This window comes from Tympanuchus pallidicinctus, unplaced genomic scaffold (genome assembly GCF_026119805.1).
Source record: "Tympanuchus pallidicinctus isolate F22 unplaced genomic scaffold, pur_lepc_1.0 scaffold3, whole genome shotgun sequence".
Classification (NCBI taxonomy): Eukaryota; Metazoa; Chordata; class Aves; order Galliformes; family Phasianidae; genus Tympanuchus; species Tympanuchus pallidicinctus.
In genome coordinates this window covers 61,241,400-61,267,293 of record NW_026294747.1, presented here as the reverse complement: position 1 = coordinate 61,267,293, position 25,894 = coordinate 61,241,400, and the positions used below count along the sequence as shown (strand labels likewise).

The 25,894-nt window shown below is 50.9% G+C and overlaps 2 protein-coding genes across 7 annotated transcripts in view; both read left to right on the top strand.

Moving 5' to 3' along the window:
• The window catches only part of GJC2 (gap junction protein gamma 2), a 29,265-nt gene extending 13,830 nt beyond the window's left edge, over positions 1-15,435 (top strand). For 3 of the 5 annotated variants that reach the window (XM_052695097.1, XM_052695099.1, XM_052695098.1), the window contains one exon: positions 13,222-15,435. In XM_052695097.1, the coding sequence (XP_052551057.1) occupies positions 13,242-14,489 (1,248 nt within the window). In that variant the 5' untranslated portion in view covers positions 13,222-13,241 and the 3' untranslated portion in view covers positions 14,490-15,435. Of the gene's footprint in view, positions 1-1,632; positions 3,466-8,133; positions 9,778-13,221 lie in introns of those variants that run through there. The other 2 variants (XM_052695100.1, XM_052695096.1) reach the window with 2 other exon arrangements.
• Positions 15,436-19,770: 4,335 nt separating this feature from the next.
• IBA57 (iron-sulfur cluster assembly factor IBA57) lies at positions 19,771-24,284 on the top strand. Of its 2 annotated transcripts, none has more exons than XM_052695109.1 (3): positions 19,771-19,852; positions 20,615-20,961; positions 22,062-24,284. In XM_052695109.1, exons 2-3 carry the CDS (start codon positions 20,856-20,858, stop codon positions 22,451-22,453), a joined length of 498 nt encoding a protein of 165 aa, XP_052551069.1. In that variant the 5' UTR covers positions 19,771-19,852; positions 20,615-20,855; the 3' UTR covers positions 22,454-24,284. The 2 variants fall into 2 exon arrangements, with proteins under 2 accessions (XP_052551069.1, XP_052551068.1); XM_052695108.1 differs by having other exon boundaries at positions 19,847-20,118.
• Positions 24,285-25,894: the final 1,610 nt, after the last annotated feature.

The window sequence follows — 25,894 nt, the reverse complement described above, 5'->3', positions numbered from 1 at the left end:
GGTCAGTTCCTGTGGGATGAAGGCCATCGTCGTCATTTCAATAGCTGGAACTAGGTGTAGCTGAGCTGTGCCCCCATTATGGGTCCAAGGGAGGGATTTAGTGGTTGCAAAGGCACGAAGCAATTTGCTCCCAGTGCCTGAAAGAGGATGGCTGGCAGGAAATGAAAGCGCCCTTCTCCAAGGCTGGAGTGGTTTTACTCCTGCACTGGTTCTTTAATTTTCCGTCAGGTTTTAGAAATTCTTGGCTGTTACAACTGGACAATTAAATCCAGAGCAGAAAAGAAGGGCTCCAGCCAAAGAAATAAAACACTTGGTCAGCCAGTTTTTTGAAAGGGGGATGGAATGAAGACGCTCGAATGGAAAGCAGCAGAGCGAGGGCTGCAGTCTTGAGGATGCTGAGAAGTGCATGGAGAGGATCTGCTGGATTTTGTTTGTTGCTGGAGCTAGATTAAATCAGAAGGGGCAGAGGTAAAGGGGATTATGGTCTGGGGTGAAGTGATGACATTTTGGGAAGGGTGTAGGCAGGAGAGACCCATCCAAGAGGGAGGCAGTGGTGTAGCTGCTTTGTGTCAGCACCCACATGAGACAGAACTGCAGTGGAAGAACGGCAGAATGGTCACCTAGGAGATGGTACAGAGGCGGCTGAGCAGCACTGATGTTGGCTCTAGAAGGCTGAGGTGAAGGCTCCCAGGCTTCAAAAGCAGTAGGGACCCAAAGCCCATCCAGGAATAAAGGCTGTGGTGGGTGAAGATCTGCATTCAGTGCAAGTCTCTGGGTACATCACAGCTCAGTGAGCTGGATGCTGCTCCTCCAGCCCCCTGCAGCAGCACCCGTGGCCTGAAGTTCTCTGCCTTGTCCGTCCTTGTGCACGCTGTCCCGTTGTAAAGCAAGGCTGCCCAGGTTTGTGGTTTTGGTTTGTGTGTCTGAAGGGGCAGGGAATTCTGTAGTCACTCCTCAGGCTTCCTCGGAAACACAGATGGTGTTGTGGTTTCTTTATTCCTGTCTGGAGGCTAAAGGGAGGATGCCTTGCAGAGAATCATGGAGTCATTAAGGTTGGAAAAGACCTCTAAGATCATCGAATCCAGCCGTCATGAGGAAGGGAGGGGAGGGGCCAGATGTGGAAAGAGTGAATTTTCAAGAAGGTTCTCCTACAAGTGCATCTTCTTTCCTCAGTTTCTGCTCATGGCCAGGTCACTGCTTGCAGCTATTTGATCCAGAAAGTCTCCAGAGGTGTTCAGGAGTACCTGAAATGCAGTTTGCCAGGTGCCCAGCTAGTGACCAGCACAGGAGAACAACCTGCAGTAAACCTGCATCTCAGCGTCTGCCTGTAGGGTAACTGATACCTTGATTTGGTGTTTCTAAGACCTGTGTATCAGATGGTGAAGGAGGATGAGGGATTTTTTGTTTGCTCCCTCTTTCCTTTGCATTTTATGTGCTGTTCAGCTCTTTAAACATATCAGTGTTCACTGGCACAGGTTGCCCAAGGAGGCTGTGGATGCCCCATCCCTGCAGGCATTCAAGGCCAGGCTGGATGTGGCTCTGGGCAGCCTGGGCTGCTGGTTGGCGACCTGCACACAGCAGGGGTTGGAGCTGGATGAGCTCCTTTGCAACCCAGGCCATTCTGTGATTCTATGAAATGCAAGCAGAGAACTGGGAGAGGAGTTGATGAATGTCAGGGTGGGCTTCTAGCATTACTGAAGGTTAAACTGTGCCTGTAGCATCCTCTGTGTCCCGTCTCAACCTGGCAGAGGGGAAAGCTTGCATCACACATCGCTGCTTGGGAGCCAGACAAGTGCCTGGTGTACAGGGATGTGCGACCCCTGTGCAGCCCCAGTGATGCTGGCTGCTCGTTGCTGCTCAGTGCTCCACCAAAACTCGCACCCATGCACCCAGTGATCTCTTGGAAACATTTCTACCTTTGGGAGTATTCTGTTCTATCAGCAAAGAGATTAAAAAAGCTTCATCTTGCTTTCCACTTGCTCAGCTTGCGGGTCAGCCCCAAGCATTGCTGGCTCAGCCCTGCAGCCTCTGTGCAGAGGCTTCCCTGTGTCAAAGGTGAGGAAGGGCTGTTCTCCTCCTCCCAAATCTCCCCCTCTTCCCCTTCCGCCTCGACATGCTCATTCATGAAAAAACATCTGCTGGATGGATGAGGAGACAGAAATTAACACTGGCACGTTTTTCCCACTCGTTGGCCAAGGGAGGTTGTAGGCTCAGAGGGTTTTAATCTTTGTTTTCACAGCTGGATTCAGTATTGCCCTTTCTCCTCTCCAGTGTTTCATTGCTACTCATTCCCCCGAGCAACCTGCTGCAAAGCAAAGTGTGCACTCACATTGCAGGACAGCTCACAGCCAGCTTCCCTGGGGCTGCCTGCACCTCAGGACCCATGACCCTCACAGCCCCGTCTGCTCATTAGGGATTGTGCTGAGATTTATGCTCTCCCACTGAGGCTCCAGAAGGGCGATGCTGCAGTGACGAAGGTTCCATCCCACGAGGATCCTCTGAGAGCATCTGGCTGCAGCTCAACTCTCCCAGCTCCTTTCCACCTGGCTCCACGTGGGGTGAAGAGGTCCCAGCAGCAGGAATCAGCTTGGTCCGTCCTTTGGTAGGGGCAAACGCGTGGGGTCTGCCTTAGTCCTGTGCATGGAGCAAACCCTCAGCCTATGGTGCCAACCGAGACATCATGGGTCTTTCCTCTGCTGCAGGATTTGGTTATAAGGTGGAGAGTGTACAGAATGGGATGTAGGCTTTGGTGGAGGTGGTGGAGGGTTTTTGTGATGCTCGTGTAGGGTTCTGTGGTGCTTGTGTAGGGCTTGGTGATGGTGATGTAGGGTTTTGTGATGCTTGTGTAGGGTTCACTAGTGCTTGTGTAGGGTTTGGTGGAGTTGATACGCAGTTTGGTGGAGGTGGTGTAGGGCTTGGTGGTGGTGTAGGTGAAGGCTGGTGCTCCTGTAAGATCTGATGGTACTGGTGGTCCTGGCAGTGTTTTGGATCCCTGGATGCCCAGCACATAACACAGGCAGCTGTGTCCTCATGCACATTGCAGTGGCTGAGGTGCCATCAGCTCCTCATTGGGTGCCCAAGGGCTCGGACCTCAGGCTCTGAAGTTCTTAATGTCAAAGCTTCAGGCATCAGCATGGCCTGATGCCAGATGGGACTGGCTCCATTCCCACCTGGACACCAGCCTGAAGGCACCTCTCCACCTCACCATGTATCTCCAGGCAGAGACACCCGTCCAACACCATCCCACCCATCCTGCGAGCTTTGGGGACGAAAACACACGTGTCCCGCCTTCTTGGCACTGGGGATCCAGCTGTGGGGCTCAGTGCAGAAAGCCTCACACAGGGTGGGGGCCCACCTATATAAACAAGGCCAGGAAGGCTCCCAGCCATTCCCACTCCTTGCTCCCCTTTGGATCTGAGCAGCCATCCTCCGCCGATGCTCCCACCCCTGGCTCTGCTGGGCAAGGTACCGTACCGCTCCTCCGGGCATCTCTGTCTCTCATTTCTCTTTTCTGCATGTAGATATGACTGCTTAAATATCTCTGTGTACAATTACCTAAGTGTCCATTGAAATATTTACTGGTGATACTGGTGCAACAGTAAATCTTGGTTGGGTGAGTAGAAACCTGCAGCAGTCGTGCTGGTACCCAGCTAGAAGGGTGGGAAATCTCATAGTAGTACCGTTTCCTTTTCACTTTGCTTTCAGTTTTCTCTGTTATCTAAGAACAGCACATCCAACCTGTTTATTTGCACATTTATCATGTTTTAGACTCACGCTCTGTTCCCTTTCAGCTGTGTTTAAGTCTTATTAGTACTGGTCATCAGGTTGCATCCAGATGGGTCGCATTCCCACACGGAGTGGTGGGGGACATCCTCATGCACAATTCATGTCTTTTCTGTGTTGTAAATACTTGCACTTGGCAAACTGCAGTTGTTTTTGGAGTGGTGAAGAAGCCTTTATATCTTTGTACCCGGTTCTCATTGCTGCCACTTTCTGGCGGGGACATAGGGCTGCACTAATCCACATGGACCAAGTTAAATCCTGGTGGGAGAACTGTCCTGAGAGCTGCTGCATGTAGTGCGGGACTTTGGTCACAGTGACACTTGTCCCCATCCTGTGTCTGACAGGAGAGGTATGTGCTGTGAAGGTGACACCATCATTTTTCTGACTGGGGCTGCTAAATAATAGTCAGACTCTCAGAGTCAGCGATCCACCACGCACAAATGAAATAAAGTATTTTCAGTGTCTGCAGGATGAGGTGAGCGTTCTGCCCTTGCTTTGGGACTTTGTCTTTATCTCCAACCTCCGAGATGTCCATTAATGCTGAGTTGCAGTTCCCAGCCTGGTTGGGTTCATCCTGCAGGACGCTGCACGAACCTCTGCTCTTTGCTCCTCTTGTTCCTCCTCCTTTTTCCTGGGGCTCTTCCAGGCTCCCCTCTAACAGCAGCCTGTGGACAGGTGCTAGGAGAAAAACAGCTCCCTGGAACAGCCCAGAATGGCTGTTCCATTCAAGTGATGCCACTTGAATTTTTCCAGAGTTCCCTCATCTTTCCCAGGCACCCTGGCCTTTCTCCTCTCCGTGCATCTCTGCTCAGTGAAGCGCTAAAGGAGGAGCTGAGGACGATGAGGGGTGGAGGTGAACTGTTGCACGGCCACTCGTTGCCTGGGGATCCGCTTCCTCCGGTTTCTTTTGATTTTTTGGGGATTTTTTTTTGCACGTTCAGGAAGGTCTCCAGCAAGTCGAGCCTGGCTGGATTCATAGGGCTGCACCGGCAGCCAGCAGTGCTGGGAATGCCGGCTGGGAGCTTTATTGCTTCCTGTTATGAGGGTTCAGGAGATGCTCTGGGTTGGTGGGAGAGACGCGGTCCAGCGCGAGCGCCAGGTTTGGCCCCAGCACATGGGGTGGGGTTGGAAATGTGGGGTTTTTTTTCCTCTTTGCTTCTCCGGCTGCTTCAGGAAAGGGAAGCAAATAAAGGGAATAATTGCTCGCTTTGGCCTTTGCAGAGACCTCTGGCTGTTGAAGCAGATCTCTGCCTTGGGTCTGCTTGCTTTGGAGCGAGAACAGACGGAGAGAAGAATGCTATGAAGGGCAGTGTCCCCATCACGGTTCTTTTCTTGCCACCTCTTTGCATGTCAGCCTTGAAAACGTCAGAAAAAAAAAAGGTTCCATCATAAAAAAAAAAAAGGGATTTTGTCAACATCGAAATTAATCTCAGGAATGCGTCCAGTGCAGCGAAAATTTCAGTCGGGAAGGGCTGGAATAAATATCTTCTGTGCTCCAGCCCGAGCTTAAATGCTTCCTCTGGGCTTTTGTGCTTTGTGATTTAAATCTTATTGTTATTTCCCTTTATTGGATTTTTCTTGTCATTTTCAAAGAGAAGTGCTTTTACCTTTCCGCAGTTATGATTCAGTGAAATCCCAGGGAAACATTGCACTGTTTTTCAGCAGGAACATTCTTCATCCTGCTAACATCTGGCTTTTTCCTCTGATCACCAACCAAAGCAAATTTAATAGAAATTCTGTTTTCTGACTTATCTTCAATGCCAAACCGTGCTCCAAATTCAGTGGTGATTGGGAGCTTGAATTGATTTTTGCAGAGCGTGTTAAAGAAATCGGCCTTCGCCTTGTTTTCAGGCATCCTCTTGTCACACAGCCAAAAATCCTTATGGGCTCTTTTTCTCAGTTTGGTCCTTGCAAGGGGCAGAGACCCACCGCCGTGTTGTCATCCAGGTTAAAACTTTGAAGAGAATCGTAGTGTTGTTAAGGTCCAACCATCAGCCCAGCCCCTCCAGGCCCGCTCATAGAATCACTAAGGTTGGAAAAGATCTTGGGGATCGCAACGCCCAGCCGTCCCTGCTCACAGAATCACTGGGGTTGGAAGAGACCCCTAAGATCACCAGGTCCTGCCGTCATCCCGTCACCACCTGGGCCACCAAATGGATGCAGAGCAGAGAGCACAGACGAATGGACCCGATGCTGATGGGGTGACGTGCCGTATCCACACCAGGGTCGTCACCACCACTCTTCTGAGAAGCCCACACAGAGTTCTGTGATGGAGCAGATCTGAACATGATTCACCCTGCCTGTACGTTTTTACTGTACTGTTGAGGTTTTGGCTGCGTCCTTACGATGTGAGCCCTGATTAGTCCAACATCTTGGACAACACCCGAAGCAGCCTGGTCTAGAGTGAAATGTCCCTGCCTGTGTCAGAGATTGGAATTGGTCCCTTCCAACCCAAACCATTCTGTGATTCTACGGCAAAAATGAGCCCATAAAGCCCACTTTGTATGCGAAATAGGGCGTAAATGGCAAAGTCAGAGCTATTAATCACTAGTGCTACAAAACAAGAGTACAAATTCTCTGATTCCTGTGACTAAGGACAAGACTGTGATCTTCTAGAGGTGGTGTTTGAGGAAACACCAATTTCACAGCCCTAGGAAGGGGACAGGTGAGAACCCACAACCTGGGCTGGATGTAAGTCAAGTGGCAGGCATGGGGCAGGCCTCGTCTTCCTCCTCTTCATCTTCCTCCTCCTCCTCCACACCCAGCGGTGCCCGCCCAGGACCAGCAGAAGACAATGCAGATAAGGGCAGGAGGAAGGGAAGCGGAGCGCAGGAGGAAGCGCTGACACGGAGGCTGCCCTTCCCTGAAGCACATGTTTACATCTGACAAAGATCTGTGCTGAACGCTGTTTCTGGAACAGCTCTGCTGGAGGCGTGGGGCTGCAAAGAGCAGCGCAACAAACCAGAAGCACTAATGAAATCAAAACCTGTCTCTTTCTCCCTTTTTTCTTTCTTTTTTTTCTTTTTTTCTTCTTTTCCCCATTTAGCTCTTATGTTTCGAAGCGTCGCTTCTGCTCACAAAGCCAAGAGCTGAGCCTGTCTCTCTGAGGCTCTCACCGAAGCTCGCTGTGAGCCGTGGGCTGCAGATCCCTTTTGCTCTCTAGGTTCTGTAAAATAAGTCTCCAAACTCATGTGATGCTGCTTCATGGGTCTTCTTTTTTAATAAGCAAGCTCGTTATTTGAATGCATTTCTTCACTTTGTGGAGTTTTGAAACAAATCAAATGGAAACCCAGAAGGTGAAAATTAGAGAAGAAACTGAACTCAGTGTCATGCATTACAGAGCTGTGTCGGTCTGGGGCCAGACTGGATACGTATGTTTGCTACTCATCACTTAGCAGGAAGATGTAACACCAGATAGAACCGTAATTAATGACTGCAGTTATTCATTTCAATGGGAAGCCAAGAGAAACACGTCAGGAATACCAGTGGTGTCAGCTGGGTGAGGTGACCCCCAGCAGCCAGAAGTGTCCAGGCTTTTGTCACATCCATTCCCCTTTGTTTCCTGTTCTCAATGCCAAGCACTAACTGAAGCCCAGGGCACTGGATGCTGCACAGGGAGTGAAAAGGTTCCTATTGCTCTTTTAGGCCATAACATTTATTTATGGCTACAAAATCTCTGTTTGTTCTCCAGTGTCTGCCTTGGAAGGAAGAAAACACAGGCTGTGTATGAGCGTGCATACCCCTGCTGTTCTGTTATTACCCTGGATACACGCAGCCAAGGTTTTGGCCCTTGCATAACCTGCTCAAATGGTAAAAAACCAATGAAAGCAGGCAGGAGGAAACGCTCAGCCTTCCCCAGGCGATGGGTTGGGTTGGTGTGATGGGAACCACGCAGTCCCCAGAGCCTGGAGCAAGAGAAGATGATGGCCAGCTTGTTTGCAGCATGGATGCTCCAAGAAGACGTCCACCAGAAGAGATTACTGTGTGTATAAATAACCTTGCAAAGAGTCTGAAGAGCCTGTGTGACCCGTGGGGCTGGAACTGCGCTGAGCTGCCTTTTATCTCGAAGCCGCTGCCTGCTCTCCTGCGGAGTCTGGAAGTTATTTTTAAGTAACTAATAATCCTGCTCCACAGCTCCATCCTGCACCAGCTGGAGCTGCTGGAGGTCTCACCCCAGCCTGTGGTGGGAAGGAGATGCTGGCGGCCATCCCTCAGGTCTGGTGGGTCTCACGGTCCTGTAAAGGCGGGTGTGAAATGTGTTGGGAGTGGGATGGCAGAATGGAGGTGACAGCCAGGTGACACCCTGTGCTGCCCCGGATGTGAAGGATCGTGCAGGGGTGAGTATTTTATCCTTCTTGGTCTGGTCTCGATGGGAGATGTCCAGGAATTTTGGGAGGAGACCCAGCAGATCTGGCGGTCTCTGGAACCAGCTCCATATCCCCCCAGCTCCTTTGGCAGTGCAAGCTTTGTGGGTGTGCTGAGCTCTGAAGCGTGCAGGCAGGATCGTTTTGCACAGGATGGTTGTGGACGCCCCATCCCCGCATCCCGGAGGCATTCAAAGCCAGGCTGGATTGTGGCTCTGGGCAGCCTGGTCTGGTGGCTGGTGATCCTTCCTATGGCAGGAGGGTTGAAACTAGATGATCTTTGAGGTCCTTTTCAACCCAGGCCATGACTATTGAATCTCTTTAGAAGCTTATTTCCACCCAGATCCCTCCCCAGACCTGTTCTGAGTGTGACAGCCACCCCTCAAGGGCATCTTCACCTCTACTTCCGACTTCCCTGAATACGAGGCTCTTTCCACCCACCTCTCAGAGATAGCTGCTTCTAAACAATGAATTAGCTCATCATTGCACAAGGGTAATTAGTTTGTAATTTAAGGTTACCACAATACACCTGGATCTGTGGACACAGTGGTTTGACTGAAGTGCTCCGCCAACATGGAGAGGTGCAGAAGATGCTTAGTGGTCATAGTGTGATGGGTTGCTGGTTGGACTCAGTGATCTTTTAGGTCTTTATGATTCTGTGCTGCTGCTGCTGCTTGCCTGAGATGCTCCAGCGAGCAGGAATTGCCACCCCACATCCCACTGGGCTCTTTGGAATACCCAGCTTAGTCAGAACCCTCTTGGCACGAAGATTGCTGGTAAATCGTATGTCCCCTTCGATCAAAATGTGCTCCTCCCATGTTTTTACCCCTCAAAGGCTGGGTCTGATCCTTTCTGCTGTTTCCCTCTCCCGGGGAGGTTTTCTGCCTCAGCTCCCCACTTTGACCCCGCAGTTACCTGGAGCCCTGACCCCGCTGGTGACAATAAGGGTCCCTGTGGATGGAGCAGGGCTGAGAGATGCCCCCAGGAGACAGGGGCTCTTCTCCACTTGCCTCAGGCTTCACGCACATTCCCACACTTACTAATTCTTTTTCCTCCCACAAAGAGACCAGAAAGCCCTAAAATGTACCCCAAAACCCTTTTCCAGCGCTCCCTATCCATGAACAGGGGAAGCAGCGAGGCAGGACCTTCAGATCACTTCTCACTACAGAGCCTTGCCTCTTTTTCTTTTTTTCCCCCTGCTCTCTACCCAAGGAGCTTTTGCCAAAATGCGTTTTCCACATGTTCCCTATTAGTCATGCTCTCTGTCTTACAAATCTGTTACCAGCACCGCTAGCCGATGCTATTAATTTACTTCCAGTCCTCTCAAGAGCTCGGCAGCAAAATTCCAGGCACCGTTCCTAAAACCAGAGCCGGCGGTTTGTTTGGATTTAAAAACCGATGCCTCCTTCCTGCCCGGTATATATAGCACCTTCTCCCAAAGCTTGGGGACACCCAGCGAGGAGAGGGGCTGGGGTGGGAGCTGGGCTGTCCCAGAGGCGGGGTCTGCAGAGCCTTAAATCCTGCCCCAGGGCTCGGCGTCCCAGCGGAGCATGGCGTGAGCACGGCGGGACTTTATCTAGGGCAAGGCGCAGGAATGCTGGTGGAGGAGGGCAAGCAGCACCATGTCTCCGTGAGTACATTTTCCATTGTTTTGCCTTTGGTTTAAACAACTGGGTGGGAAGCGAGTAGAAAGGAAGGACGTCAAGCTAGCTAGATCTATATGCTTTTTTCCTATTTTTCTTTTTTTTCTTCTCGTTCTGCTTCTTTTACACCCAAGTTTTAAAGTTTTTTCCCAGTTCCAACAGCTGCATCTGCAATTGCACAGAGGGGATTTTGGTGGTGAGAAAGTGGAATCAAGAGCTAATTGCTGGCTCCGTGGGATTTCCACTATTTTAAGGCTGAGCCGAAGGCACTCGAATCGCCGCCGTCGCATTGAGAGATCCCAACTTCTATTTGTGGCTGTCTGGAAGTGAAACGTGTGCCCGGTGCCAGTCAGCCTGATGTGTGCAGCTGGAATGAATGGGTTCCAAGCTGCGGGGACGCTGGGTCCCCCCTGGGATCTCTGCACGTAACTGAGCCCCACAAACTGCCCTCACCCCATCCATTCCGTGCTGGAGCCCCACGCGGTCCTTGCCCCAGCAGGCTGATCAGAGGAGGATTCTTCCCTTGTCTCCTTCAGCTGCTGTTGTGTGTCTGGGTACGGGGGAGCACAGCGCGGTCACTGAGGTGCAATCATGCCCAGAGGCACAGCAGGGTCCCAGCAGTGCAGGAGCAGCTGGGGGCTGTTTCCTGCACATGTTGCTGCCGTCCAGATGTGCACAGCAGGCTGAGCACAGGCTGTGGCTGGTAGTTGGTATTCGCAGATCGTGTTCTCCAAGCAGTGGCCTTCTGGTTGTTCTGTTAGTTTGTGATTTCTCTCCCTGATGCTGGGGGATTGTGAAGGGTTTAAGCCGATGTTGCCAGGTGCTCCAGTCTGAAATGTGCTTCCTGGAGGAAGAAAGTGTGTGCTTTGCTAACGAACGTTAGGTCAGAACTTGAATATTTCCTCCAAAATCCATCGTTGGCTTTGTCAAGTCCTCAGTGCCTCAGCAAACTGCTATTGGGAGGTAACTGACCTGTGGGAACTGTATCATGGAATCACAGAATCAGAATTTGGGTTGGAAAGGACCTTAAAGCCCGTCCAGTTCCAGCCCCTGCCGTGAGCAAGAGCACCTCTCACCAGGCCAGGTTACCAAAACCTCATCCCACCTTGCCTTGAGTGCCTCCAGAGGGACATCCACAGCTCCTCTGGGCAGCACAGCCAGTGCCTCACCACCCTCATTGTGAAGCATTTTTTCCTGCTGTCTAACCTAACTTACCATCTTTAATTTAAAGCCATTATCTCCTGTCCTGTCACTACGCTCCCTGACAAAGAATAAGCTTAATGTGGAGCTTGCAGCTGACTGGGGATGCTGATGGGTGGCACAGAGACCACCAGGCTGGGTCCACTACCCAAGCCCCAGCCCTGCCCTGGCTGCACAGATGCTCCAGGGATGGATGCGCCATGTCCCACAGTGGGCAATCAGCACCCCAGTGCCTCCTCTTGCCACCCCTACCTGCTGAGTCTTGGCCGAGGCCCGGCGTGAATCCTGCAAGTCAGGCAATGCCCCATTCTGCTCATGACTGAATAGGCACGCAGAGCAAAGGAAGGTTTGCTCTGCTTTGAAGGGGAGCTACTGAGTCTGAAAGAAGCCAAAGGCATTCACAAGGGGTGATGTCCCATCCCTGAATAAATAGTCATAGAATCACAGAATCGTTTGAGTTGGAAGAGATCCTTAAAGGCCATCTGGTCCAGCTCCCCTGCACTGAACTGGGAAACCCACAGCTCCACCAGGCGCTCAGAGCCCCGTCCCCTGACCTTGGGTGTCTCCAGCGATGGGTCACCCAGCACCTCTGTGCACGACCTGTGCCAGTGCTTCGCCACCCTTACTGTAAAAAATCTTCATCCTTCTATTCAGTCTAAAATTAAAAAACACAATGCTAAGCCAGAGTTCTCCAATAAATAAAGAATAGCGCTGTGGGGTTCACTTTCCACATTATTCTGTGGTTGAACCACTGTGTCTGCAGCAGTATTTCTTTACTGACTGTTGGGTCCGAGGCATCATTTCTGAGGCAGGAGATGGGGATTCTGGTTCCTGTAGCGTGGAGAACTTCAGCAGGTAACTTGAGGGGAGAGAGGAGACCTTCTCACCTCTTCTCCCAGCTGGGGCGTGCTGCTTCCCTACTCTTTGCCTCAGTTTCCCCAGCTGCAGGACAGGAACATTCCTCAGCACCATCTGCAGAGTGCTCCCACAGTCCCCCTCTGGTGTGTGAAGACTCGGAAGTTTGGGTTCGCAGAGGATTTGTTTGATCTAGAAATAGCAGGGTTAGAAAATTCCATCTGCTGGCTCTCGGGAGCCCTCGACAGTGGAAGAATTTTGCTGCATCTTGAGCCTTGGGCCGCATCATTACTTCCCAGGGCTGCAGCGAGGCGGGTGCTGAGCAAACCAGAGCTGCTTGGCGCCCATCCTAAGAAGCAGCAGGAACAAAATGACATTCCAGGAAAGCAAAATGTGGAGAACAGAGCGAATCATCTTGCATTTCTTGCTCCTTTGCTGTTGCTCGTGGTTGTTCGCACTCCAGGCCCAATCCACGGGGTCAAAGCCTCCAGTGCAAACCTTGGGGTGTGATTTGGTGTCTCCATGTAAAAGTGCTGCAAAGCTGAGCCAGGACCGGACTCGTGTCCTGTGGCATGATTTGTCCTCCTTGACTTTTACCTCTGTAAATGAAAGGGCTGTGGGGCAGCACAGGGATTTGGGTAGGCTTGCTGTAGGTTGGGCTCTCAATGAAGGTGACGAGCCTGGTGCAGAGGAGGGATGCAGGTTTGCAGAAAGGATGAGCCCATTCTCTGCTGCTCGAGAGTGAGGGGCCGTCGTCCCCCAGCATGATGCCCTTCGTGTCCGGGTGCTTTCCCCATCGCTCTCACCCCTCGGTGTCTGCCAGCCCAGCCATACAATTACCACCTGTCTTTAATGATGCCTGGAGGGCTGAGGCGCTCCAATGATGCCAGGGAGCTCAGGGTGAGACCCCACTGCAAGGCAAGCTGAGCACAAAATGGTTCCACTTCCTCTCCAGCTGTCCAGGTCTTCTAATAAATGCATGGTTTTCTCTGAAAGCTTTGGAAGGTTTATTTATAAAAGAGTCTGCATTTGATTTAAGCATTTGTTTTTCAAGAGGGACTTAAAAGGGACATCAGTCTGTAAATATAAATATTCCCATTCTTTTTTTGATTCTTTGCATTTTTCTAGGTTCACTAATGAAAGACATTTCAGCATCCCCTGCTCCCGCATTCAGCCCGGGTGCCTGAGCCCACGGCATGTGAGCAAGCAGCTATCACAAGTTGAGCACCCTTCTGTGTGCCTAGGTGGCTGCCATGTTGTATTGTATTCATTATCAGTTACCCAAGGACTTCCCATCCTGAAACAGGGCAACAAAATGTGTTGATGGGATGTTAACTTACAGCTGTGTGGGGTTTTTTTTCCCCTTCTTCCTGCAGGTTATAACTGAGTAGCCCTTATGACCAACATGAGCTGGAGCTTTCTCACCCGCCTGCTAGAAGAGATCCACAACCACTCCACCTTCGTGGGGAAGGTCTGGCTCACCGTGCTCATCGTCTTCCGCATCGTCCTGACGGCGGTCGGTGGAGAATCCATCTACTCTGATGAGCAAAGCAAGTTCACTTGCAACACCAAGCAGCCCGGCTGCGACAACGTCTGTTACGATGCCTTCGCCCCGCTGTCTCACGTTCGGTTTTGGGTCTTCCAGATCATCATGATATCCACACCTTCAGTCATGTACCTGGGCTACGCCATCCACCGGATCGCCCGGTCAGCGGAGGAGGAGAAGAAGTTCAAGGGCTTCAAGAAGAAGAAGCAGTTTGCTTTGAACTGGCAGGCGGTGCGCAACATGGAGGACGCGATGGAGGCGGATGAAGAGGAGCCCATGATCTCCGACGACGCAGCAGAAAATGAGAAAGCCAAAGCCAAGCCCAAGAGCAAAGAGCAGCAAAAGCACGATGGGAGGAGGCGAATCCAGCAGGAAGGACTGATGAAAATCTACGTCTTCCAGCTGCTTACCAGAGCTTCGTTTGAAGTTTGTTTTTTGATAGGGCAGTATTTGCTCTACGGTTTTGAGGTAGAAGCTTATTTTGTCTGCAACAGACTGCCTTGTCCTCACACGGTGGACTGCTTTGTGTCCCGGCCAACTGAGAAGACAATCTTTTTGCTGGTGATGTACGTGGTGAGCTGCCTGTGCTTGCTGCTGAACATGTGTGAGATGTTCCATCTGGGCTTCGGGACCATCCGAGATGCCATCCGCAACCGGAAAATCAACAGCTTCAGGCAGCCCCCCTACAACTACGCCTACCCCAAGAACATCTCCTGCCCCCCCGAGTACAACCTGGTGGTGAAATCGGAGAAGTCCACCAAGATCCCCAACAGCCTGATGGCTCACGAGCAGAACCTGGCTAACGTTGCGCAGGAGCAGCAGTGCACCAGCCCGGATGAGAACATCCCAGCGGACTTGTCCACCCTCCACAAACACCTGCGAGTGGCCCAGGAGCAGCTGGACATAGCATTTCAGAGCTATGGCAGCAGCCAGGGCAACGCGCAGCCCTCCCGGACCAGCAGCCCTGCCTCGGGTGGCACGGTGGTAGAACAAAATAGGGCCAACACGGCCCAGGAGAAGCAAAGCGCTAAGCCCAAGGCATCCTTGGAGAAAGGCAGCTCCAGCAGTAAGGATGGAAAGACGTCTGTGTGGATATAGCCTGTCTGCCAGCAGTGAGGGCAGCGTAAGTGGGGTTTTATTTGGGGTTCTGTTTTGCAGTATGTCTCGAGTTTATTTCACAGGGCACAGATACGTTTTTTCTGTGGAAGTCAAGAGAGAAAAGGAATTTCAGACCAATTTAGTACTGTCTTCCGGTGCATTAACAAAAGACATTTCCTTCCTCTTTCCAACACGTCCTCCAGCCGGGAACCTCCAGTGAGTGACAGCGACCGCTGCATCCCGCCGAGGCTGGACAGCCTGCTGTGATGGAAGCAGGGAGCAGCTCCCACACACAGTGCTGCAGTCAGACGGCCTTTAATTACTAAATATCCTTCATCAAAATTAATTTCCGATCCCTTGATTAGAAAGGAAAGTGACTGATACGTCGACGAACTTTCACGGCACGCTCCCAGCTAACGTCTCACCGGAATTTTTCAGTGCACAGCAGGCAGCACTGGAAGCGAAGGCAGCAGAGGTGCATGCATAGCACAGCACTGATGGATTTCATCTTTCATTCTGCGCTGAAACAAAAAGCAAACACGGCCAAACACTCCGCAGTGTGAGTTGGCAGTGACACTGCTGCTCGTACTGGTGCCTGCGTAGCGCTTGCTACAGATGGAATCACTGCAGTTACAGTGTTTTTAACAAACTGCTGCTTCACATCATCAGAAAGTGCCTTTTTGCAACCAGGAAAACAAAGTCATAAAGGGTGTCGACTTCTTCACGTGCTAAATTTGAGTAAAGATGGGAAGATCAGTGTTGGCAGGTTTGTTTTTCTGTTTAATGGAACTGTTACACACAGTGGCAGACAGCAGACCTATGCATAGCGCGTATACGATGCGTGTGTGTGCACATGTCAGCATATATATGGACACATGAACATGTGTGTGTGCATATAGATACATAGATATATATATATATAAATGTGATATCAACCCTCTGGTAATTTTACAGCCTTCCACTTTCCCTGGGAAATCTTGTTGGATCCAGAAGGAGTGTCAGTGGGAAACGGGCAGGTTTCCATACACTTGTTAGGGGGCTCAGCAGAAGACCTGGTGGACAGGACCCAGGGCAGCAGCAAGAAGTTTGCCTCTGGTTTATGGAGAGATTTTGTTGCCTTTGCTTGGTAGCCTCCTTGCAGTTTGCAGGAGCTCCAAGGCTCCTGCTGGTGCTGGATGTGCTTTGGTGGGTGGTTTCATCCTGGAGCTGAGGCGTTCTTGAGATGCCTGTGGTGATTCACCACCATGGAGGCAAAGTAGGCAGAGCCTTCCAGATCAAACTTTACAAGGAAGAATTAAATCCTTACAGAATACAGCATCATTCCTGTGCTGAGCTGCTCCCTTACAGCCACGCCAGCATACAAGCCCTCATGCCACTATTCCTTTCATGTTACTTCTTGATGGGCTCTTACTCATGACCCTGAGATCAGTCTCTGAAGCCTTGAGGGCATCTGCTCTCCCCAGCCAGCACGAAAGCTGTGCAATGCCCCTGGAGAACAGTGCTGGTAGCAAACAGTAGGTTTTAAAAGGTGCAAAGAAATGTTCTCTGAGGTATCCAGCTGCAAATATTCGGTATGGCTTTCAGTAACAGTCTGGAGACAGCTCCAGGCTTGTTCCCGATCCTGCAGGAGGCACTGCCTGGAGCGCTGCCTGCTCTTGCTGCTGGAGTTGTTCTCTTTGGATACAGGCAGCTGCATCCCACAGGAGGCTCAGCGCATCGTGCAGCAGCACTGGTCTGCAGCAGCACACACACATCGCGTGCAGGGATGTTTTGTAACGTGAATTTTCCATCAGAGGCTCAGAAAGTTCACAGCACTGTGGTAGGACAAACATATCTGCCCGCGCTGCTCCTTGGCCTACATATGGGCACCCACCCACTCGGGCAACGCAGGGAGACTGGGTGCTGCTGGCAGTGCTGTCGTGAAGGTACAGACAGCCCAGGGCTTATTCCCCTGAAGATGTGGGGTGTTTGAAGACTGTCTTATCTCCGTTAGCTCTGCTGTAAGCCAAGCAACCCTACTTTCACCAGCCTGTCATTTCCGTGCCATGGATCCAGCACGCCAAGAGGGATGATCAGGCAGTCCTGCAGCAGATTTGCAGCCTCCTCCAGGCTGGTGTCACCAGCACATTTAATACGCACACGCTGTTTTCCATAGTGGGAGTCAATAATTGCAGTATTGATGAGCACTAGAGCCGGGGCAGACACTTGGGTGTTCGATACCAGCTCCTCATCAGGCAGGGTAACTGCTCACTCTGCCGTCCTCCCAGCCAGCCCTGCTCATCTGTAGGGCTTGAAAACTTCCTTGTATAAAATGCTTTGCAAATGAGGGCTGATCTCACTTTCCCTTTTTTTTTATTCTTCTTTTTCCAAGCTTTTTGACAGGGACTGAAGCAAAAGGGCTCGCTGCTGGCAGGACTGCTTAATGCCAGGATCTTGTGGTGGGCTGCCAAGCTCCCATACGCTCCTCCATACCAAGAAGGAGCCGCCCCTGTTCCTCCAGCCACCAGTATGAGTCAGATAGCCCTATAAATATGGAGGCTTATTATTATAATTAGATATACCGAATTGCTCACTTCCCCCTTTCCTCCACTGCTTGCCCTCTGGAGCTCTTAGGATGTTGTGTGCTCCACTGAGTCACCTCCACCACCAAGGCACCGATGTCTCCGCAGCAGTGACCCCTTCCAGAGCAGGAAGGGAAATCCCGTCTTTGCTGTGTCTGTTAGGGCAGGAAAAGGATAGGAAGGCAAAATATGTGTAACCACAAGCAAAAGCCCCGCCACAAACCAAACCGGCGGCTTGAGGAATTTCAAGCAGACGACGGGCAGCATCGGCCATGGAAGAAAAGCCAGTATTACAACTAATGCTTTGCTTTCTTTTCTGCAGGTTAGTCATTTAGTTCATGCTCCAGGCGGGTTTAGCTCTGTAGCTGAACTAATCATAAATGTTGATTCCCTCACTAAGCTTTGCTGGATAAAGTGCCCGCCCTTGCGTTTCTGTTCTTACCATTCAGGGCCAGGAATGTCCCACGTAAAAGCCAGATTACCTTGTTGCTTGCATTGCATTCCACTGGAAAATACTTGAACTTAACTCAAGGCCATAACCAGTCTGTGCTGTTATGAAGTTTCTGGGATATTTTTTTTGTTCATTTTTTATGTACTAACTGTATTTGTACTAGAAAATTTTTGAGTATGAGGTTGAATCTCTCGAAGTATTTCTCAGTGTAAATGTTCCATCTGGACTGTAGTTAGGTTAAGCATTGGTCAAAAGAGAATGAAACATTAGCCCGACTCTTCAACCGGCTATTCCACGTCCATTACTAATAAAACAGAATAAAACTTACATTTTGTTACAGAATGCAAAGTGTGTGATGTTTCCGTGAGAAGGAAGATGAGTGTTGATGAGAAGAAATTCTTCCCCATCTATTGTTTGCCTGCTTTAGCCATATAAGACCTCTATTTTCCCACATACAGCTATAAATCACTGCAAAATATTTTTGCCTTAAGAAGTAGTTGACCTTCTGGTTGTTTGGGATGTGTTGTCTCTCTGATGAATCACTGCCTGCAGTTCCTTCAGGCATGGAGCTGAAGCTGCCTAGGAAAGCCTGTGCTCCGAAAAGTGAAAAAACTTTGCTGAGTCCGGGAGAAGTTATGGCTGCGGCAGAGTAAATGATGGGAGAAGCCTTTGAGAAGACCTGCCCTGCAAGAGAATCACAAAAAAACAGGATCATTCAGGTTGGAAAAGACCTCTGAGATCCACAAGTCCAACAGCAACCCATCCCCACCACTCCCACTACCCCTGTTCCCCAGTGCCACATCTCCACAGTTCTTAACAGCTCGGTTTTCTTAAACACCTCAGTTCCTGCTCCTGCCATGAACCCACATTAGGTACATTCACTCACCACCACTGTCCAAAGAGGCTTCTGCAAGCCTCTGGGTGCATTTCTCTCCATTCCTCTGGCAGTTGCAGTATCTCCAGGATTCCATTGGCTCCTACCAAGAGGCAGAGAATAAGGGACTGTGCTGGGAGTCCATGGGGAAGGTGGACAGCCAGGAGTGCCTCAGTGCAACAGAAACCAAATAAAAAAAAGTTGCTAATTAACAAGGTGTCCTTAAACAGCAAGTTCTGGGAAATACAGGGGATTTATCCTTGCTGTTGGGTGCTGGGTTGACGTCAAAGTGAAGCATGCTTTGGTGACTGAACTTAGCGCGGTGCTGCTGTGGCACTGACCTCTGCGTCCCACGTGGAGCTGTCAGGGGAGGGTCTGGTGGGGATGAGAGAAAGGTTCTTCCCCTGGAAGAGGCTGCCCAGGGCAGTGGAGCATTTAAGGCATGGGGCAAGGGTTGAACAACTGTAGCTCATGAGAGTTTGTGGATGACAGCTTGTGCACCCCAGAGAAAGGCAGGAGAAAGTAAGCTAAGCTGTTTCTGAGGTGTTTGAATATGTCTGCTTGGATGTTCCCAAGGAGGTTTAGGGGGATGTCCCTCTGTTCTTGGCTCTGGTGGGGCTGCACCTCCAGTGCTGCGCTCAGTTCTGGGCCCCCTGCTATGAGAAAGACATTGGAGCATGTCCAGAGGAGGGCAGTGGAGCTGTGAAGGGTCTGCAGCACAAGACTAGTGGGGAGTGGCTGAGGGAACGGGATTGTTCAGTTTGGAGGAGGCTACAACCTGAAAGCAATTGGTAGCAAGGTGGAAGTCAGTCTCTGAACCCAGGCAACAGTGATAGTAAAAGAGGGGATGGCCTCGAGGTTTGTCAGGGGAGGTTCAGGTTGGATATTAGGAACTATTTATTCTCTGAAAGAGTAATAATGCATTGGCACAGGCTGCCCAGGGAGGTGGTGGGGTCACCATCCCTGGACGCGTTCCAGAACCATGGAGATGTGGCAGGGGGTCAGGGGGTGGGGTGGGGTTGGCCTTGGGGATCTCAGAGGTCTTTTCCAACCTGAATGATTCTAGGTCCTCTTTGGGACAGGGCTTGGTCGGGAGCATTGCATTTTGTCACCCTGCCACCAATGCTCCAATGAGAGCCTTAAGTGCAGAGGAACGATGGATTCTGCTCCACTCTCAGACCCCAGCTGCAGTGCTGCGATGGACTCAGGGGCATGCAGGATTAAAACAAAGGCCTCCTGTTTCTTTTCCATTTTTTCCTCTTGCCACTCCCACCAGCAGCCCCCACCCGCCTGACGCACGGACCCTCACCGCTCCGCTGTGGGGGCGCGGCCAGCCAGAAGGGGCGCGGCCAGGCAAAGGAGGGCGCGCCCCGCTCCCCAGCGCTCCTCCCCGCCGCGAGGTGGCGCCGACACACACAAGATGGCGGCAGAGGCGGCAGGAGCTGACGGGCGCCCCTGACAACCAGCCGCCATGTTGGTGAGGGCGGCGGCCGGCCTGCCCGGGCTGCGGCGGCTGTGGGGGCGCGGTGGGAGCGGGGACGGCGCCTGGCGTTGTTTCCCGCTGGGCCGGGCGCTGCTGAGCGTGCGGGGCGCCGAGGCGGCCGTTTTCCTGCAGGGGCTGCTCACCAACGACGTCACGCGGTTGGTGGCGGTGGGGGAGGGCCCCGCGGGGCCGCCGCGCGCGCTGTACGCGCATGCGCTCAACGTGCAGGGCCGCTGCCTGTACGACCTCCTCGTGTACAGGTGAGAGAGGGGGGAGGAGCTGGGCGAGAGCATTGCCGGGCCGGGGGCGGAGGGGCAGGCCGTAATTCCACCTTACTGCCAGCGGGCGGGCCTTGGGATCTCAGTGCGCTTACCCAACCTGTAAGGGGCTGTGAGTGTTGTGATACAGGGTGCCGAGCGCTGCCCCTGGCATTTGCCGGATTCAGACCAGGGTTGAGATAATAGAGCCTGTTTGAAGCGCAGAATCGTTTGAGTTGGAAGGGATTTGAGTTGGATCTCTAAAGGCCATCGGGTCCCAGGCACCCACAGCTCCATCAGTGCTCACAGCCCCGTCCCCTGACCGTGGGTGCCTGCAGGGATGGGGCGCCACCGCCTCTCTGGGCAGCCTGTGCCGGTTCTTCAGCACTCTTATTATGAAAAACCTTTCTTTGTATCCAGCTGAAGTCTCCCTCCTTTTATTGTACTTCCTCTGTTGGGGGTTTGGCTTTCCTGACTTTGTAGGTGTTGCTTTTTTAAGGCTTCACGAGAGTCAAGAAGAAGAGCCACACATCCTGCTGGAGTGTGACAGCAGCGTGCTGGACGCCGTACAGAAACATCTGAAGCTGTACAAGATCCGGAGGAAAGTCAGCATCAGCCCTTGCGTGGACCTCGCATTGTGGGCCGTCGTCCCTGGGGAGCAGGCCGGGGACATCAGCAGCTCCCTCGCACAATGTGCAGAGCGGGCTCTGGTTTTAACTCCTGACCCCAGGGCAGAAGTCATGGGCTGGAGACTGATTGTGAAGGCGGGAGCAGATCTACCAGAGGTTATCCCTGGAAGCCGTGTTGAAAACATTCAGGATTACCACAGGCACAGGTATCAGCAAGGTAAAGCCACGTCCCGTTTGATACTCTGCTGTTGGGTTTGGGATAAGTACATTTATTATTAGGATCTCGTGATCAAACTGCACACTCTGATATCAGGCAGTGGGTTAGAAAGCCACAGAGGTGTGCGTTGGTGTGTTTAACTTTGTAATAACTGCAGAAAGTTTTGCTGCTTTGAGGATGCGAGTAATCCAGTGCTCTGCCTTGTGACAGAATCAAGAACTATTCATTTGCTAAGAGAGAAACTTCAGTGGTTTGAGTCATTCTGATTATTTTGGAACGATGCACCGTTTGTGTTTTCCTTGTTACTAAGGAAAGAAAATGAAACACCGCAGTGTGCATTCCTAAAAATGTACTGCTGGATTTGCAGAGTTAACTCAGAGGCCAAGGCGTGTGTGTTTGATTTGAAAAGGAACTCAATCCTGAAGGCCTCTGCAGAGCTGCCGTTGATCTTGATGTGTCCATGCAGACAGGGGATTAAATTCATTAGCAGACTGAAAGAGGATGGTCCTCTGCTAATAAACGGTGGTCACGACCCGAGTCCATCTGGTGCAGAAAAACAAGCTGTTAATGGGTCAGAGTGGGCTGCAGTGCGGTGGTGTGCTGCCTGCCAGGAGTCCCAGCACTCCTCTGTGTGGCACTGCACAAACCTGGGTCCAGCGCTGGCCACAAAAGGAGCGCTCCAAACTTTAGCAAGGACAGCTGGCCATCTTGCTTGCATGGAAATAAGTCTGACTGACATTGAAGCCTACCCGTGGGATGCAGGCGAAAACAATTTGTTTTTCCATTGACATTAAATGTTGATGTCTTTGTGTGGGAGTCTATATTGCTCTGGGTGCTTTGCATTTCCACCAGTATGTCTGTAAAGTGCTATGAGTTTCACAAAATTAGGTTTCAGTGCAGTTTTTCCAATTACGTTTTAAAATAATCTTTGCTACCCCCGTGTGTTTATAGCTAGTGATGTATTAACACCCAGACCAGAGTACTGGCAAGCTCATGGCTTCGCATTGCTTCTTCTCACCTCTGGCTTTGTAACACAGAGGAAGAATACTCCAGAAATCTCAAATGCCAGAGATCTTACTGTATTTCCTTTCTTTCCCTAGGAATTCCTGAAGGTGTGAAAGATCTCCCTCCTGGAGTAGCCCTTCCACTGGAATCCAACCTGGCCTACATGAACGGCGTCAGCTTTACCAAAGGCTGTTACATCGGGCAGGAGCTAACAGCCAGGACCCACCACATGGGTGTCATTCGCAAGCGTTTGGTGCCCGTGCGGTTTGCAGTTCCTCTTCCTCAGGAGAGCGTTCCCGAGGGTGCTGAAATCTTGACTGAAACAGGAAAGGCAGCTGGCAAGTTCCGGGCTGGAGGAGATGAACTTGGCATAGCTTTGCTGAGGCTGGCTAATATAAATGAACCACTCTGCCTAAATGTAGCAGGTGATAAAGTGAAGCTCACTGCAAGTATACCTGAGTGGTGGCCGAAAACTGCCAGCAAATAAATGAGGAGCCACCACTTGCACATTTGCCTTATTGAGAATATATTTTGTGTGACAGGGTTGGAAAGGTGACTCACCTGTTGTCTGTGGTGTTGATGAAAGTGTATTAGCTGAGTTCTGCAAGATGGGCTTAAACTGCAGGAGTGCCAACCAGCAGCACGTTGCTGTTACACGTTGTGGAGACACCTTTACAAGGCAGGGGATGCAGGAGGCAGCCCCGCTTTTGTTTAGGGGATGTCAGGTGCTGCTGGGTTTGACTCCGGCTGAGTTTCACCGCTGCGTGCACTGAAATCTTCTGTTCGTGGTATCCCAGCTGTGGTATGGTGTTCTTTTATTGGAGAGCATGCTGAGTTTACCTTCAGTAGGTTATATTGTTGCTATCTGAACTCAGGCTGAAGTGTTCATTGCAAAATATTTGATGCATTGAGCTTCTGATTAAACTTGCTGATTGGGTGGGTGTTGTTTCCCAGCACTCTACCTGCTAATTATGTTCGGGAAGAGGAATAGAATACCTTCTACTTCTGCTTTCGGATCTGCTTTCAATGTCACCCACGATGAGAAATGTGGGAAGACTCACAAATGTCCCCTTCCTGTGCCCTGTCTCAGAGCCAGCAGAGGGAGCACAGCCAGCAGCAACCTGCATCTGATCTCCTGCCCTTGCTCACCTTGGCCATGCATGCTTCATTCACTCAGACAGCTGTTTCAGAAAGGAAAGTGGTATTTTACAGACATGAAGGGCTTTAGGGCGCTCCCAGCAGCAACTATTGTATTGGTGTACTGGTCCTTGGCTGAATAATCTGTTACTGTGTTTATCATACAGTGTAACTGACGAGGTAACCAACAACAGTTGTTGTCTTGGCATCTTAGTGATTTGTGTCTGACTGCGCAGTTACACAGGAGGAAAGATTCCTGGTGCTGTTTTAGTTACACAGTTGCAAATGAAGGTAATGCCCAGGTGAAGGTGTTGTGTCGAAATGCACAAAGCAGGAGGACTGTGAATGGACCCTAATGTGAACTGTCTTGAAGACTTCAGCACGGCTGTGGTCTCTGGAGGGGTCACTGCCACCTTGCTTAGCCTGGTGTTCATGGCAGGATTTTCACCATATTCACTTCTCTGGCCACTCCTGTTCTCCTGAGACTGATCTGTACTGCTCACACAAAACAAACCGTCCCTAGCTGAGGTTTTCTCACCCTCCCGTCCCTCTGAGTTTTCAGAACAACCCAAGACTTCATTGTTGCTTTGCTGCTTTTTATTTTCTCTCTCGTGCTGCCCTTCTGCCTTCCAACTTGTTCCCTCTGCAATCACTGCATCCCTCTCTTCTCCCCCAAAGCCAGGCAGATTCTGTGCTTACTAACCCTCTCAACCTGTGGTAATTTATAGGAGGCCAATTTATTTTTATATTACAAGTCCCATGTGTCCAGTCTGGTAATGGCATGGATGGTGAGAAGGGGGCGATGAGAGAGTGAGCAGGTGACTGAAAAAGCTCTTGTGTGGGTATTTGTAATAAAAAACATCCAAAGTGCATTTTGGTACTGTGAGGAGGAATTATCTATGAAAAATGCTTTTGTTGTTTAAAACTCCTTATGCATGCTGTGAATGGAATCTGTGAAATATCTCATTAAAAGTTTATTGGATTGGTAATTTAAATGATTGTTCTGAGAGACTAGCTCTTGTTTACCTTGTGAGAACAAACAACAGATGAGGTTTTAGGGTTGGCTGCTGACCAGAGGGAGGTTCTACATTGCACTGACCTGTTCTGATGGATTTGGGATTTCTAACAAACTCTCTGTGCTGGAGAAAGTGCAGTTCTTCATGCTTTCAGGATCCTCTGAATGTGAGCCTGTGGTGATGCTGCTTTGTCAGAAGCAGCGTTTTCTCTCATCCATCCCCTGCAAAAAGCCTGCCCCAAATGGTGCTGTTGTGCTGTTGCCACAATGTACGTGCAGCCTGAATAAGCACAGCATTTATTCTGCTTGGGGAAGCCCTTCACCTCATCTCAGGTGTGCACACATTTCTGAAACATTGGCAAAGCTTTTCTGTTGCTAACAACTGTTTTGTTGGGGTTTTGTTAGCTTGTTTCTGAGTGCAGGTAATACATACGTACACCCAAAAAAACCACCCTTGGGTTGGGGTTGATGTTGAGGGTTTGTAGGCCGCTTCTGGAGCTGGTGAGGGACATGGAGAGAAGTCTGAGAGGCAGCCCCATCCCCGCCAGCCTCATTTTTTAAAGAGGTGCTCCATCACTATGGGCTTTGGGCTGAAAGGTCAGAGGACCAGCTGCGCTGTGCCAGGCGGCACTCATGGCATGCATGCTCCTTATGGACAAGCAGTGATCAATCTCATTCAGTTGTGGCACAGCTGAATGAAGCATAAAGGAATCTGCTGCTGAATGGAGAAGCCGTCAGGCAGAGACCGGTCAAAAAGTAGCCCTTCCTGTCGGTTGCATGAACTAACAGGCTGAAATGGGACTTCTAGCAATAGATTTCAGCAGGAAGAAAGAAAGATTAAGAAATAAATCACTGGAGTGCCACTGCCTGCATGATCTGATGCCTTTATAGGAAGGAGCTGCCTCACTGCAGACTGCCCGTATTCTTCTCAAACTGCTTGCTCTGAAACGTCTAACCAAATGAAGGCTGCAAGAAACATCACACAGTGCAGCCCAGGCTGAGAACGGGACACTTATGGTACAAATTCACCGCTTTTCTTTGATTTTTCTCACCTGCTGCCCCCGTGTGCCCAGTTCAGCTGCACGCATTACCTCAGGGATGAAGTAAACCCACACTGGGGTTGTTTGTCTCAGACCAAACACAGCTGAAAAATCTCAGCCAAAGAAAAAAGCCACAACAATTTGCATTAGTGAACGTGTGTAGGGTTTCCTTGTTGTGACTTTTAAGAACTGCTGCAGCTTCGTCTGTAAGATTCTTGGGCTCTGTGGGTGGGGAGTCGCTCCATGAGAGCCAGGAGGGGTCGGCAGCAGAAGGGCTGTTCTGACAAAAAAAAACTTATCTCAGAATCATTAAGGTTGGAAAAGACCTCTAAGATCATCTGGTCCAATCGTCAGCCCGTGAGCTTTGTAAGCACTCGGGTCGCTCCTAACCTCCAAAGCCGTGGGAATCCCCTGGTTCTGCTGAAATCAACGGGATGCTTTTTTTTTTCCTCCTCTCAATCGCCACAGTGACAACGGTTCACCCTGTGAGAACAAGGAGGTAGGGGATGGGGAGACGTGGTTTTAGCAGGAAGCGCTGCTCCGTAGTAACAGTAAAGCACTCGGAGACGCTTTAAGCTGCACGTGCGTTCGGTCAGCGGATTCTTCTCAGGGCTCTGAGGGAGACGCGCTGAGGAGGCGGGAAAAGGCGCGCGCTCTGGGCGGGAAAAAGGGGGGAAGGGGGAGGCGCTGAGCCCCGCGCGGCGGGGAGGATAAAATGGTGGCGGGCAGCGCGCGC

Bases quoted from the DNA above. Each gene is read 5' to 3' on its own strand.
- IBA57 (XM_052695108.1), top strand. From the start codon at position 19,847: ATGTTGGTGAGGGCGGCGGCCGGCCTGCCCGGGCTGCGGCGGCTGTGG. The intron at 20,119-20,614 runs GTGAGAGAGGGG...TGCTTTTTTAAG, and splicing joins TACGACCTCCTCGTGTACAG to GCTTCACGAGAGTCAAGAAG. The intron at 20,962-22,061 runs GTAAAGCCACGT...TTCTTTCCCTAG, and splicing joins CAGGCACAGGTATCAGCAAG to GAATTCCTGAAGGTGTGAAA.